This window comes from Pempheris klunzingeri, chromosome 14 (genome assembly GCF_042242105.1).
Source record: "Pempheris klunzingeri isolate RE-2024b chromosome 14, fPemKlu1.hap1, whole genome shotgun sequence".
NCBI classification, from domain to species: Eukaryota; Metazoa; Chordata; class Actinopteri; order Acropomatiformes; family Pempheridae; genus Pempheris; species Pempheris klunzingeri.
In genome coordinates this window covers 14,940,006-14,954,071 of record NC_092025.1, presented here as the reverse complement: position 1 = coordinate 14,954,071, position 14,066 = coordinate 14,940,006, and the positions used below count along the sequence as shown (strand labels likewise).

General features: G+C 39.5%; 1 protein-coding gene across 1 annotated transcript; it reads right to left on the bottom strand.

The window, feature by feature from the left end:
* Positions 1-6,805: 6,805 nt before the first annotated feature.
* On the bottom strand, positions 6,806-13,407 carry LOC139212898 (claudin-4-like). Its single transcript, XM_070843461.1, has 2 exons — positions 12,599-13,407; positions 6,806-7,695 (listed from the first exon to the last, which is right to left on the bottom strand). The coding sequence occupies exons 1-2, from the start codon at positions 13,087-13,089 to the stop codon at positions 7,044-7,046; spliced, it is 1,143 nt and encodes a 380-aa protein (XP_070699562.1). The 5' UTR covers positions 13,090-13,407; the 3' UTR covers positions 6,806-7,043.
* Positions 13,408-14,066: the final 659 nt, after the last annotated feature.

The window sequence follows — 14,066 nt, the reverse complement described above, 5'->3', positions numbered from 1 at the left end:
AAAGTCATGAGACCCTGAGTCACATTGTAGCTGGAAAAGTAGTATTGATTAAGGCCTTACAGCATGCTGGACGTTCCTGATAAAGTTGTATTTAATCAAAAACATTCCACGGTTGCCATGTTTTGTCTCCAGGTGCATCATTTGGACATGAAAGTAATTTAAACACAAACAAACTTTGAGAAATGAGAAAGACACAGATTTCTACTTTCACTTGTGCATTTATCTGAAAGGGAGACGCCACCGGAGACTTTTTCCACCTGGACTGTCTCATCAGCAGTGAGTTTTTATGTGTGAAATCTCTTTAAATGTCAAAGGTTAAAAAGTGCAGACTCTAAATTATGCTGATGGAAAACGACCCTTGACTTGTGTTTACCTCGCTTAATTTCACATGACATTTTTTTTTCCCGCTGATGTAATATTCATATGTAATATCTTATGTGTATGTGTGTGGAATTTGCAAAAAGCAGTAACCAGAGGTAAAAATATACAGCCATCGGGTGGCGCCACAGTGTCACCATGTGGGCGACACCTTCTCACTCTGAAATGATTTTCTTCCTGTGCTGCACAAAGCTGCTCCCTGTGAGAGCAGCTTGAAATGAATGCTCAGGTCATTCACTGTCTCTTAGGGACGTTTGTAGACCTGTGATTATTGTGATATGTGGATGTCTCCCTCACCAGGCTGATGTCTCCTCAGTTGGAGCTAAAACACCATCTGAAACATGATCCGTTGGGGAATCCTGCTGCATTGAAGGCCTGCACTTTTTACTGTTTTCCACTGTGGGAGAGTTTACTAATGTTTGCTGTGCTGTATTACTTTTCTGTACTTATTCTGTTACAGTGCTTCAGTGTCTTTTTATAAAATATTCAAGAATATTGAGCTTCTTAAGTCTTGTAGGCACCAAAGGCTCAAAGGAGCTTGGCAAGATATTAAGTTACAAGAAAGTTTAATCACAGGTGCTCTTTATCTCATGACGCAAACTACACATGAGTTTATTGTCCTGATTTCGCTCTGGTTTGATTTGTGATTATTGTCCTCATGTTTGTGGCTCCTGTCATGTACAGGAGCATAAAACAAACCATCAGTCAGTGGGCCTGAAGAACCTGGCCTCCCTCGCTGTGTCTCCAAGCATTCATTGCCATGGGAGACGTGTCTGCTGGGATAAAGCACGCTGTGAGCTGTCACCATAGTGATGGTGTGAGACAGAGGCCCGGGGGACACACCCAAGTGAGAGGAAAAAAAGGGAAGATGGGAGTTGGAGCCAGCTGGAGCTGACTTCGGGCGAGAGGCGGGGTACACCCTGAACTGGTCGCCAGCCATTCAACATATAGAGACAGACAAGTGCCTCCACATGCACTCATACATCACATGTATGTGTTTTTTCAACTTTTTCACTTATTTATCATTCTTATTATTTTTCTTTCATACAATAAGATGTTTTCATAACATCATACTGTATAAAGACAATAACCAGAAATTATTTGACTACCAAACTTTAGATGAAACTTGCTGTTGCTCTTCCTACATGGTACAATATGTAAAAATGTCTAATCTCTACAACATAATATATCTGATCTATAACATAGTATATCTTATACTTATGCTATCTTTTAAGCCACAACCTTTAACACCATTTAATGACCAGCACAGTTACATAAATCATTTAGCTACAATAGAAAACCATCAGTTGTGTTTCAGCTCTTTTTAACTCTGAAGAAACTATGTGGGAACAAGTGTTTGAACTGTCAAATAAATCAATAAATCGGTGAACATGAATGAATGAAATGCTTGCTGATATACAATAAAAGATACCTTTCACTGATTTCACTTTCATTTTTGACTTTTTCTGTGTCTATGACATCTTTACAGATCTCTGCCCACCTCATATATCTTTATTTAGAGCAAATTTGGAAATATTCAGGTGGATAATAATTCATGGGGAGAAATATTTAAATATTTATGGTAAAATTGAGACTCCACTATGATGTTCATGTGCAGAATATTAATATCCTGCTATTCACATATCATGTCACTCACAGATTATAAACTTTTCCATTTATAAAAACACACTTTTTTGTATATTGTGTGTTGTCATATTCTATTTAAAGAGAGTAAAACGTGAAGAAAAGTCAAACATTTCCCAGAAATCTCTTTCCCAGAATTAGCTGTCAGTATCTTGTTATTAAAGAGTCTGTTTATTGTTGATCCACCATATGACATAAATAGTGATACCAAAATATTTTTGTCCAATTAGTCACCATTTTAGTCTTTCACAACAGCTCCAATTTATCTCTATTTACACATGTAAATAGTTTGACCACTTGTTAAGTCATAAAACACAGCTCAAAGCTCCCTGATAAGAGCTGCAGGATTATCTGGATACTCTGGAACGGCAGAGGAATGTTCTGATTTCAGGGAAAACATTGTCACAAGTCAGAAAACAGAAGTCAGTGCACAACAACTACATCCTGACAGGCGTCAGCTCATTCTGGACGTATACTACAGCCAGTGCTGTTTTATCAGCAGAAAAACAATCACAGGGTCGCTGCACAGGTCAAAAGTCTGATCGTTGTGCACTGTTTTTCAGACAGATTATTATTTTACTTTGTAAAACAAAACAGGCTCAGGTCACAGCCTTGGTTTTGGCTCTGATGCTTCGAAAAATCTGATATTTAGTGAGTACCCTGGAGGTGGGAAACTCAGTTTTGGATGATTAAATTTAAATTTGGATGCTTTTCATGGAATTACTGAAGGTTTGGCTGATAGACCACAGCATGAGCAAACGTACACCTTCCAAATGACCAGAGTATGACTGGTATCCTCATGTTGAAATACAAGATTTAGTGCAAATTTATATTACAAACACACATCATATGTTGCATCTAGTGTCGTAGTGCCGCCCAATTACATCTCCTCTGAATCCCTTTAAGCTTTACAACGAATAATGTGGCTGAAACACAACATATTTATTGACACATGCTTGCTTAAGTGTTTGTAACAGATAGTGTATCTGCTTTACTCAGCTTTACAGTCCATCAGTCAGTGAGGTTAAAACAATCGGTGATAACCTGAGCTAATACTTTCTATCAGGCACCTGTTGGACTTTGCTGTTCGGTCATCATCGTGTTTGTGAGAAAACTGCTACCTGTCAACTTCACGTGTTCTTGCTGGAAACAGAAGTTGACATTCAATTGCGCTCAATGACATTTGTGGAGTCAAAAGAACAGTGGCCTTTATTCTCTGTAATGCTCATAATACTGTTTTTCTATTTCTTTATTTTTTTGCCCAATCCTGCTAATCCGGTTCTCTCTTTGTTCAGCTAACAGTAATCAACACCTGCTGCACATTGATTCACCTCACTCTGAGTGGTGAAAATTATTAGTTCAGCTTCTTCTTCTTCTTTCTGTATGCTTTATTTATTGAATGTACGTGATAAACAGCATTGTGTTAAAGGCAGCCTGTGGAGTTTCTGACCACTAGCAGCACTATTGGGCACAAGAGCATGCAGTCAACATGATGTCTGTTAGCACTGATATGCTGCCATACAAGAAACACTGTAACCATGACTATTGTCATTAGTGGTTTGATCATTTCTTTATTTTGTGTAATCTTTAAAATTTCAAAAAAAATTGGAAAATCCTAGTTTCCAAGGGCTCAAGACAACATCTTTAAATGACTAGTTTTGTCTGAGCAATAGCCCCAAATCAAAAGGTATTTAATTTCTGACAAAATTAAACAGCAAGACTCTCTTTTACCAAATTGGAACTAGTAAATGTTTTTTCATTATTGCTTGATTAATGACTTCAATTGTTGTCAGATATTGATCACCAATTGTGTCAGCACACACACATACTGATAGTGGAAATATGCATTTCTCCCTGTATTGTGTCAGCACCAAAGATATTACTTGTTAATTGTAATTCTCATTTGTGTTGATTTTTATTTTGTTTGTATTTTTTGTAATTAATTCAGTTTATTTTGTTTCCGGAGTGGGTTTGCTCATTTCTAAACGTTTTCATTGTTTAGAAATGTTTAGTTTCAGTTTAGTTGTTATTGGTGCCAGTTTTAGGTTAAACTTTATATTACAATATGTTGGCGTTTGTCAGGGGCAAGATTTAGTTCAGAATTGGTATTACAACACTTTTTGACGGCAGTAGGCTCATAGTCATTTAGACATCACAATCTCATTAAACATCTGCATCCTCGTGCTGATTGTGTTGATAAATGTGATCAAATAGACAAAAACTGAAACTGAAGACTGAAACTGATTTCCTGCACGTTTTTATTTTAGTTTTCTAAGTGCACAATATTGTTTGAGTTAATGTTAATTTTTTCTCTAAAGTATAGTTTTTATTTTTATTCCAGTTAACTGAAATGTTTTTTTACACCTAATTTTAAGTGTAAAGTTTTAACAACTGTAACCTTGGTCAATGCTCTTGCTCTCTTTCTCTGTGATTCTGAGACAGTAAAACCTCATATTCACCGGTTGTCTGTGTAGATAAGAAACAGTTACACGACTCAAAGACAACTTTGCTGAAAGGATGCATGGTATGTGTCCAGCCGCTGTTGTCTGGAGTTTTCCTTTCAGATGCAGAACAATAATCTCCTGTAGAAAATTTGAAAATGTACCTCTCAGACATTGAGGCATGTGGGCATTCTATGCTCAGATTATCAATTAATTCAACATAACTATTGCATGATTTAATCACAGTTAGTGTATTACGTTCTCAAAAAAAAAGATATTATCACACTCAAGCAATATTTGTTGCAAACATTTTTCCACTGAATTGGTCAAATTCCACTGACTGACCCACCTTGATCATGGTGCTTTGAGATTACAGGGGTATAGCAAGGTGTCTGTGTGTGTGACTGTACCCTGGTGGCAGAGAACTGCTCAGCGAGCAGCGAGTGTAATAAAAGTACCTTTTGTTCCATTTCCTGCAGATAAGGCTGTAATGTTGTAACTCAGTGGTTGAAAACCACCATGCGGTTCTCTGACATTTCCTGACTCATTACTGGCATCAATGACGATATACATGTACCCAACCCAACAGAGGCACAGCAAAATGATGCTTTAGGTCTGAATAATGATCATTTGCAGTATTTATTTATATCATTTTCATTTAAAATGTACATGCAAACATCATCATGTGGTGACTCAGATCCAACCTCTATTTATACGTAGTGCCAGTTGTTCATTTATACTGAGACAAACAGAAACCTGCAATTATGTCAAATTAAAGATACGGATAAATATGGAAAAACAGGGCATCAAATCAACAATAAATGAATTAAATACATTGCATACATTCAGCCTATAGTTAACTTCCAACATCAACACTTGCAGAGGAAATGTTTTATTAAGTCTTGAATTTGGAAACCTTCAGAAACAGTTGAACAGGAAGTCCAGGAAATCATCGTCAATCATGTTTTTCTCTTGTTTAACTCCCTCCTGACATGTCACTGGAGCTGCAGCGGTGACTTTATGTGTGAACCTGTTCCCTATTCCCTTTCCTTTCCTTTTCCCATTATGTAGCGAACAGCCAAAAGCTCTCTGATCTTTCACAGCTGTGCTGCAGCCTAACAAGGTGTAGTGCACCTGCCACACCTTAGCATCGTTTAGCTCTGGCTACACTGATAGATGAACTGAACTGAGCCGTACCACTGGCTAAACAAAGACACCCAACTCCAAAAACCCAACCCAACTTTCAGCTTTTTAAACTGTTTGATTTGAGCTCACTCCTTGTTTGTTTTGGTGTCATATGCTGTGTGATGTGCATACTGTGCTGCTTTTATCAGTGGGGTTGGTTCTCCAGCAAAGAGGGTGAAAAAGACTCCACATGACTCTGAATATGACTTTTATTGAAATCTTCAACACATTTTAAATTCAAGCATTAATAAAAAAAACATGTAACAAAACATTTTATATTATGAATCAGCTCTTTTAACACCAAAGTAATAAACTGTGTTAAACTTTGAAACTTTGAACAGAAAGTCTTGTTTTCTAGAAGGAGATAATTAATTTCTACACATAAAATACAACATCCAACGTCCTATTGGAAACATAAATCCTAAACAGCTGTAGTCATGTTCCCTCAGGGTGTCTCAAACACACACATATACATAATAAAGAGGTCCTTTGGCTCTTTGTTTGACATACAGATGACTGTTCAGGCTGTTTCTTCTGACAGATATAAAAGACACAATAAAAATCTATTTCAAGCACAGATATCTACATATGTAATGCATTAAAAAACATTACAAATACATTTTATCACAGAAGTATAAAAATAACTCACACATATGGAAACACAAAAACATACGTCCCTTCTACGTCCTCAAACAGTGAAACTGTCAGGTAGGAGATAGAGTTGTTACCTTGGGCCATATCATGGATCCATCTTTAGTTTCAGCAGAAACTCTCCTAAGCAAATATTACATGTAAAACACACACACACACACAGACACACACACACACACACAGACACACTGACCAATCACACAACCAAATCCATGTAAAATGAGAGCTGGCTCTTCCCCGCCATTGTCAAATGACACGCAGCTTTTTAACAGAAAGTTTCAGTGAAACACGACACTGGCCTGCCAAAAGCTAATGATAGAGCAACACACACAAGCAGCAGGTGTTTTCAAATTCACATAATGCCACAGAAGTTTTAGTATAAATACAACATGTCCTCAGAGGGTCCACAGAAGTTCAACATTTCAAAAGAATAAAGTTCTCCGTTAAGTTTTACTGGAAAACAGGCTCTCATGTTCGTGTATTTAAAATGAGAGCCTCTTTAAGAAGACACACTGCTGGATTATAGCAGAGCAAAGACATTAAGATGATTTAAATGAACACGTTAGACAAAAGCTAAGCCAAAACATTAATATTTGTACACACATCTTCATCTCGGAGTCTTTTCATGTGGTTTGATCTGTGGACCACAGGGTGAATTTAAAAAATAACACACACACTAAAACACTCATTCAAGAAACATTTTCATTTAATCCTACTGTCCAAATCTATCTGTCAGACACTTGTTCAAACATAGTCTTTCCTGTCATAACCTCCACCTGCACTGGTGCTGCGCGGGGCGGAGTAGGCCATCCGGGGTGGCTTGTACTGCTTCTCTTTCGGCGGGCAGCTGCAGCACAGCATCGCCCCACCAATCAGGAGCAAGGCGGCCGCTCCCCAGCCGATGTAGAGTGATGCCCCCAGCTCCCTCCTCTGCGCGCTGATCAGGAGGGGATTGTAGAAGTCCCGGATGACCACATTGGCGGTCCAGGAGACGGGAATGAGGACCAAAAGGCCGGCGAGGATGAAGAAGATTCCAGAGATGATCATCACTTTGGCCTTGGACGGCTCGTCTTCGATGCAGTTGGTGCACTTGGCACCGACCATGGAGATCATGACTCCCAGCACCCCGAGTATGATAGAGATGATGGTCATGGCTCTGGAGGCTTGCAGCTCCTGAGGTAAGGCCAGCAACGAGTCGTAGACCTTGCACTGCATCTGGCCCGTGCTCTGGGTGACACAGTTCATCCATAAACCCTCCCAGATGGTCTGAGCTGTGATGATGTTGGCTCCGATGAAGGCCGTCACCTTCCACATTGGCAGAGCACAGGTTACTATTGCAATGATAAATCCAAGGACACCAAAGGCAATGCCCACAATCTCCAAGCCCATCGACATGCTGGCTCTTTGTCTGATGACACTAAAACTTAAATAGTGAACCCAACTAACGAAACCCCTCAAAACCTCCTCAGTTTCTCAGTTTCAGTTCCTTGAAAGGTGTGAGCACCTACGAGAGGGTGTGATGTAGCTATAAGATGCTGCCACGGAAACAAGAGATCTTTTATACCTCAAAGGAGTGAGGAGGAGTCCCCTGGTGATGATGTCAATAGGATGATGTCTCCTCCCCCCCCAAAAAGAAAAAAACAAACACCACCCATGCACATATAGTGGAGGAGGGGAGTTGGAGGGAGGCAGGGCGGGTGAGGAGGGATGCTATGGAGGGAGGGTTTATCTGTGTGTGTGTGTGTGTGTGTGTGTGTGTGTGTGTGTGTGGTTGGTGGGGGTTGGTCACTTCACTTCACCTGCTTTCTTCCATGAACATGCTCTACCTGATGTGGGACATTAACTTGCGATGAGTAAATCCAAGCTGTGGTATAAAGTAGAGTAAACAAGGCTTTATACTTATATTATAAGTATATATATGTCTATATATATATAGTATATATATGTCTATATTATTAATGAAGAGAGTAGGGACATTTCTGCTTTACATACATAGAATTAAACAACAACAAGTACTCAGTTCCTTAAACAAAAATGCTGACTTGGGTTTATGCAGTGGTTGATCACAGAGTGGAACAGAGAAGTAGCTTCATCCACATGTTGTGAGGATAAATACAGAAATGCAAACACCGGTGCAAACACACACTCAGGCTTTAAGTAGACTAGTAGTCTTTCTGATACTATTGATCTTTCATCACTTCCTGGTTCCAGCCGTATTGGTCTCTTAAACAGTCAGGACCTGGTGTTAGGAAAACAATTCCAGACTGGAAACCAGAATAACAGCACCCAGAGCAAATATGAGCAGGGAGAGAACATAATAGGCTGGTTCTCAGACACCTTTAGCATACAGACAGCACGATCTTCTCAGTATCGGTTTAACTCTTTACTCTGTCCAAACAATTCCTGGAGAAACACACGTGGTTGGACAAAGTGAGTGCTGCTGACTGTATTATTTGAGCCCTTGTTGGAGATTGGTCAAACAAGCCAGACAATTTAAATGAGATAAGTGCAGTTAGACGTTCAGGGGAGTCATATCTATAGAAATTAGTGTAAATGGGTTAAATGTGAGTTAAGAAATCAGACTCATAATAACAATTTATCAGGATGTTTTTGTTCATCCTTGATAACAATGATAAAAAGCTCCATCTAAACCAAAGTAAATATTTATTTATTGTTCTAATCATTCATTATTGGCATTTTGATTCTGCATATTCTGTTCAATTGTATGCTTATAGACACATTTCCCATTGTCGCATGTGCAGTGCACTGTGTACACTGACTAAAACTCTCCTGATTATTCAGCAATTAATTGGAATTAAAGGACAGGTTCATCATTTTCAAGTCTATCTAGAAACAACATTTAGGTGCCCAAATGAGCACTAAAGAAGTTTTTGCTTGCTGGAATCTTTCTTCCTCTTTATGCTGGCTATCAAAATCCGCAGCCCTCATTTCATGCAGAAATGAGTTCAACAGTTTATCTGAGGCTCCAGTTGTAAAAGTTACACAAATGAAGTGGGTGTCTTCCAAAGTTTGTCTTTTCAGCCCTAAATTCCCTCTATGTGCTTCCTTGCTCCAGTGGAGACAAGAACAAGATTCACCTCTAAACCTAAATCTCAAAGACTTCAAATGTTGATATATCTCAAGGAGCTACGACTGCCCATCACCTACAGGTTTAACAACAGGCTGGTCCAATGTTTTTGTTAGACACACAAGCTTTACTTACACAAAATGTCTGCACATTGTGAGCCTGAAGCCCAAAATAGTTCTCCAAATGACATAAAAACAACAACACACGTAAACAAAGCTGAGGGCCGAACAACAGGGAGGCTCTTTTTGTTGTTTCTCGTGTTTATGAAACAACAGAGTTGGTTGGTGGATTATTACTGAGATAAGAGCCATAACCTGAAGGCTACCTGTATCAGGACACCTGTGTTGACCAGCTGCTGTTGTTACCAAAACAAGCTCAGACACGTTAGCCAAATTGGAGCCGATGTGCTTGTCAATTAGTAAAGGTATATCTTCCATATTAAACCATGAAGGTATTTTCATAATTAAGGAATGCACACTAAAACTAAGACACACTTATATGTGTTTAAATGATGGTGTCACCAGTGTGGGAAATTAACTAATTACTGTACTCTGGTACAATTTTAAGGTACTTGTACTTTACTTGAGTGTTTCCACTTTCTGCTACTGGGAATGCTGTTTTACTCTAATACATTTATTTGATTACTATAGTTACTTGTTACTTTGCAGAACCAGATTAATAATATGATATATATATATAAATATATATATATATATGGTGGAAATCTTATTCAGTGGCGGCCTACAGAAAAAGTTGCTATTCCTGCTTTTGTAACAACTGCAACCTTAACAAAGGAAGACGGACTTATCAAAAAGACGCAATAAACGCAACAATATGCAAAATAATCAATATCTGCAAAGCGTTTCAGAGATGGAGGGAACTTTGCAACAAAGCTGCTGACTTCATTTTGCTGCACCCAAATGTGCTGCAGTGGTTCGTTAGTTGTGTTATGGTTGTAACTTTATTATAAGACCTCTTATAATTCATCCATGACTTGTGTGCGTAGATTTACCTTGACAGTAGGAGATGAGAGGCTATGCTGAATATTGCAAATAGTTCCAGTTCATGTTTATGTAGCTAAAACTAGCTAATATTAGAACCTTGAATCACAGTATATCATCTCAGGGGGCTTTACAGGTCTACAAGTATGCAAAGAAAAGGACAGTAATCATTTCAGGGCAGAATAACGACACTGTGATCACAAACATTATCGGCTGAAGCTGCTAACTTAATTTTCCTGGTGTATGAAATGCGTACAAATGCCTGTGCTTGTCGTTTTGAAGGGGCTTAGCACAGAGAGGGGAGGGCTGCAGGTCACACTTACATACCAATGTAAGTGTGACCTGCAGCCCTCCCCTCTCTTTTCATATTCGCTGATCCTGTTTTTGGCTTTTCCAGAGAAAAGTACTTCGTCCACCACTGGTTGTTATTATTTGGTGGGGTCCCTCATAGTCACAAAAGAGTATAAGTATAAGAGTATAACTTAAATAACTTTTTTTGTCCAGGAAGTTGAAGAAATTGTTGCTCAGAGGGGCAGAAACTGGTCATGCATAGTAATGTTTCTGGTGCAGCTCTACTGCACCTGAGCATGTGTGCTCAGGTGCTCATGAGGGATAATTTGACTATTCAAACCAGGAGAAAGTTTCTATCTGCGATTCAGACAATGAGGCAGACACTTCCCTTCCCATCACACGCAGAACAGAATCAGAAAGAAAAACATCCGTCATATGTAACTATAACTATGTGTGGGAAGGTGTTATTAACTCTCTAAAACATCAACAGCTTTTTTCATGCTGTTTTTATAAAATAATATCAAAGATTAAAAACACCCAAGAAGGTAAAGACAAATATAGATTACATTCTTCAGTTTTTGAACAATGTGCTCATGTTGTCGTAAACTTATTCTCTATCTTCTGATTTTATGTTAACTTGAGTTGATTTGAATTTTAAAGTACACAGAATGAAATCCTGCTTTCTATTAATGATACGGCTCTTTTCTATTTAAACACATAATGATCACCTTAGTCATTATTAAGTGTAACCAGGATAAATTAGGTCCACATGATGTTTTACAGTTAAAATCTTTATTGTTATAAGTTATTTTAATCATTTCAGTAGATCTAAAAACAAAACACTTGCATTCGTGAAGTCATAGATTTAGTATTTCTTCTCTTTTTTTCAGTGAACACATACAAACAACAAAAGACATGTTATATAAAAGCATCAACCTCTGTAGAAAATGTCTAAACACAGACATAAACATTATGCGCTGTGAAATGTGATAGAGAGGAAACAATGAAAATCACTCACATATCCCTCTATCCAGAGACCCAACCAAATGCTAATTTTACATAACTTCGCTCATTCTTTTTACAGTCCACTCCGCCATGTTGACCTTGCTTTGGAGCACAAAGTGAGCCCCATTTTGCTTGGATGTATAATATGTCTGCATTTCTTTGATAATATTATTCCCTCAGAAAAAAACCCATTTAAAAGTCATTACAGTCACAGCAGTGTCCCTATTTGCTTTACTGTAATTGACAATCTGATACCTGATACTGATCAGCATAATGAGGAACATTCATAATGTGACTGATATAAGCACAAATAATAAATATACATGAGATATATATGGGCTGAACTCTCCTCACTGAACTGCCAACATAGACCAAATTTTGCACTTCTTTTACCTTTGTTTACTCACAACTTCTTAAGTTCGATCTTATCCCCCTCCTATTAGCTTTAGACTAATGGCAATTGTAAACAGTACTATCAAACATCTGTGTAGAGATTCCAAATCTATTTTTAAAAAGTATCAAAAAAACTTTATATTTACACACATTTGTGGTCCTAAATACCCACCAATTGTTCTGGCACACAGCTGGTTCTAGTTAAACCAGCATAATTATTATTTAGCTACACGTCTCTACACATTTCCTGAAAATGTACAAATAAGCAGAATACATGTGGAATTATGTATGAAGAAGGTTACAATTATTCCTAATCCCTCTGTGGTTCTGTGTTCTTCCCTCACACATAGTCCCTCCTGTTGTAGGAGCTTTGAGCGGTTGATCTCGGTGCAGCAGAGTATGCTATACGACTCTGGGGTGGAATGCTGTACCTCAATGGTTTGTCTTCCTGTGGAGGGCAACTGCAGCAGAGGATGGATCCCCCAATCAGGAGCAGGGCTGCGGCGGCCCAGCCCAGGTACAGGGCCGCCCCGATCTCCATCTTCTGACCAGAGGGGATGAGTGGGCTGTAAAACTCAACTACGATGGTGTGTGCTGACCAGGAAATGGGCACCAGCTGGGCCAGAGCCGCTGTGATGAACGCCCCGCCTGAGGAGGCCATCACCCTGGCTTTAACCCCGTCATCCTCGATGCAGTTGGTGCACTTTGCTCCCACCATAGCGATGAGGAGAGCCACCACCCCCACGATAATGGAGACGACAGTGAGCGCCCTGGCGGCCTGCAGGTCCTGAGGTAGAGCCAGCATGGAGTCGTAGACCTTACACTGCATCTGCCCCGTGCTCTGGAAGACGCAGCTCATCCACAGGCCCTCCCAGTACACCTGAGCGGTGACTATGTTGGCTCCAATGAATGCCGAGACCCTCCACATAGGCAAGGCGCAGCTGATCACACTCAGCACCCAGCCGAGCACTGACAGGATGACGCCGACCAATTCAAGTCCAAAAGACACCATCGTGCACCCAGACAGGCGTCCCCTCGTTGGATGAAAAGCTCCTTTATTTGTCCTCCCCTCTTGGATCCTCTTTATTGAATTTTCTGTTTCTCCTGCTTTTCTTTCTTTCACTTTCTCCCTTTTATTTTCCAGCAAATATCTGAAGGCTCTCTCGATATTTGCTCCTCTTTCTCGATCCTTCTTCCCACCTGGTGTGCGTCCTCCTCAAGCTGTGGCTACTGCACCTGCCACCGAATCCAAAAGTGTTGATCTGTCACTGCTTCCACAAGCTCTCTGCTGTCGTCTACGTGCCCATTCAGATGTTGTTTTCCTGTGTGCTGCTGCCGTTAAGGAGTCGATGACCCTTATCTGTGTATTGTTTTATTACTAAGTGGTCAGGCCCTCCTAAGAGATGACATCACTTGCCAAACCAAGCCAATCAGGTGAGTCCTGGGCCTTGGCCTCGTTTACCACCTGGGTGTGTTGGTGCTCTTTTGTGTGCTTTTTCAAATGTAGAATATTTTTATGGTTTAACCTTTTGCCCATGGTAGCTCTGGGTGTGTTTGCTTTATTGCTGTCAGGAGGTAATGAGTGGCCAAGGCAGAGCTTGTTATGTGGTTGATAGGTGACCACATGAGAGTGACACAGATGAACAGGTTTTCTAATAGATTTGTGTGTGTGTGTGTGTGTGTGTGTGTGTGTGTGTGTAAAGTTGTGCATGTATCCACAGTGTGTGTTTACATAGAGAAGAATTGTGTTTGAGAGAAACCGAAGTGAAAGAGGGAACTTCAACACATCTTAGCAGACTTCCTCAATCAGTTATATATTCTCTATTTGCATTTTTTTTTGGTTTTGTTGTAATGTGTCTTGTTTTTATTGCCTCAACTAAAACACACTTATAGCAGAAACTTGAACCGTCTCCACTAGGTCACACAGTCTATGGGCAATCATACAATAAAAATCTAGTTAATGACAAACTAGAAATGCTTAGAATATAT

Coding starts and splice junctions, on each gene's coding strand:
- LOC139212898 (XM_070843461.1), bottom strand. CDS start 13,089: ATGGTGTCTTTTGGACTTGAATTGGTCGGCGTCATCCTGTCAGTGCTC. Junction 7,696..12,598: donor ATGGAGATCGGGGCGGCCCT/GTACCTGGGCTG, acceptor ACAAAGAGCCAG/CATGTCGATGGGCTTGGAGA.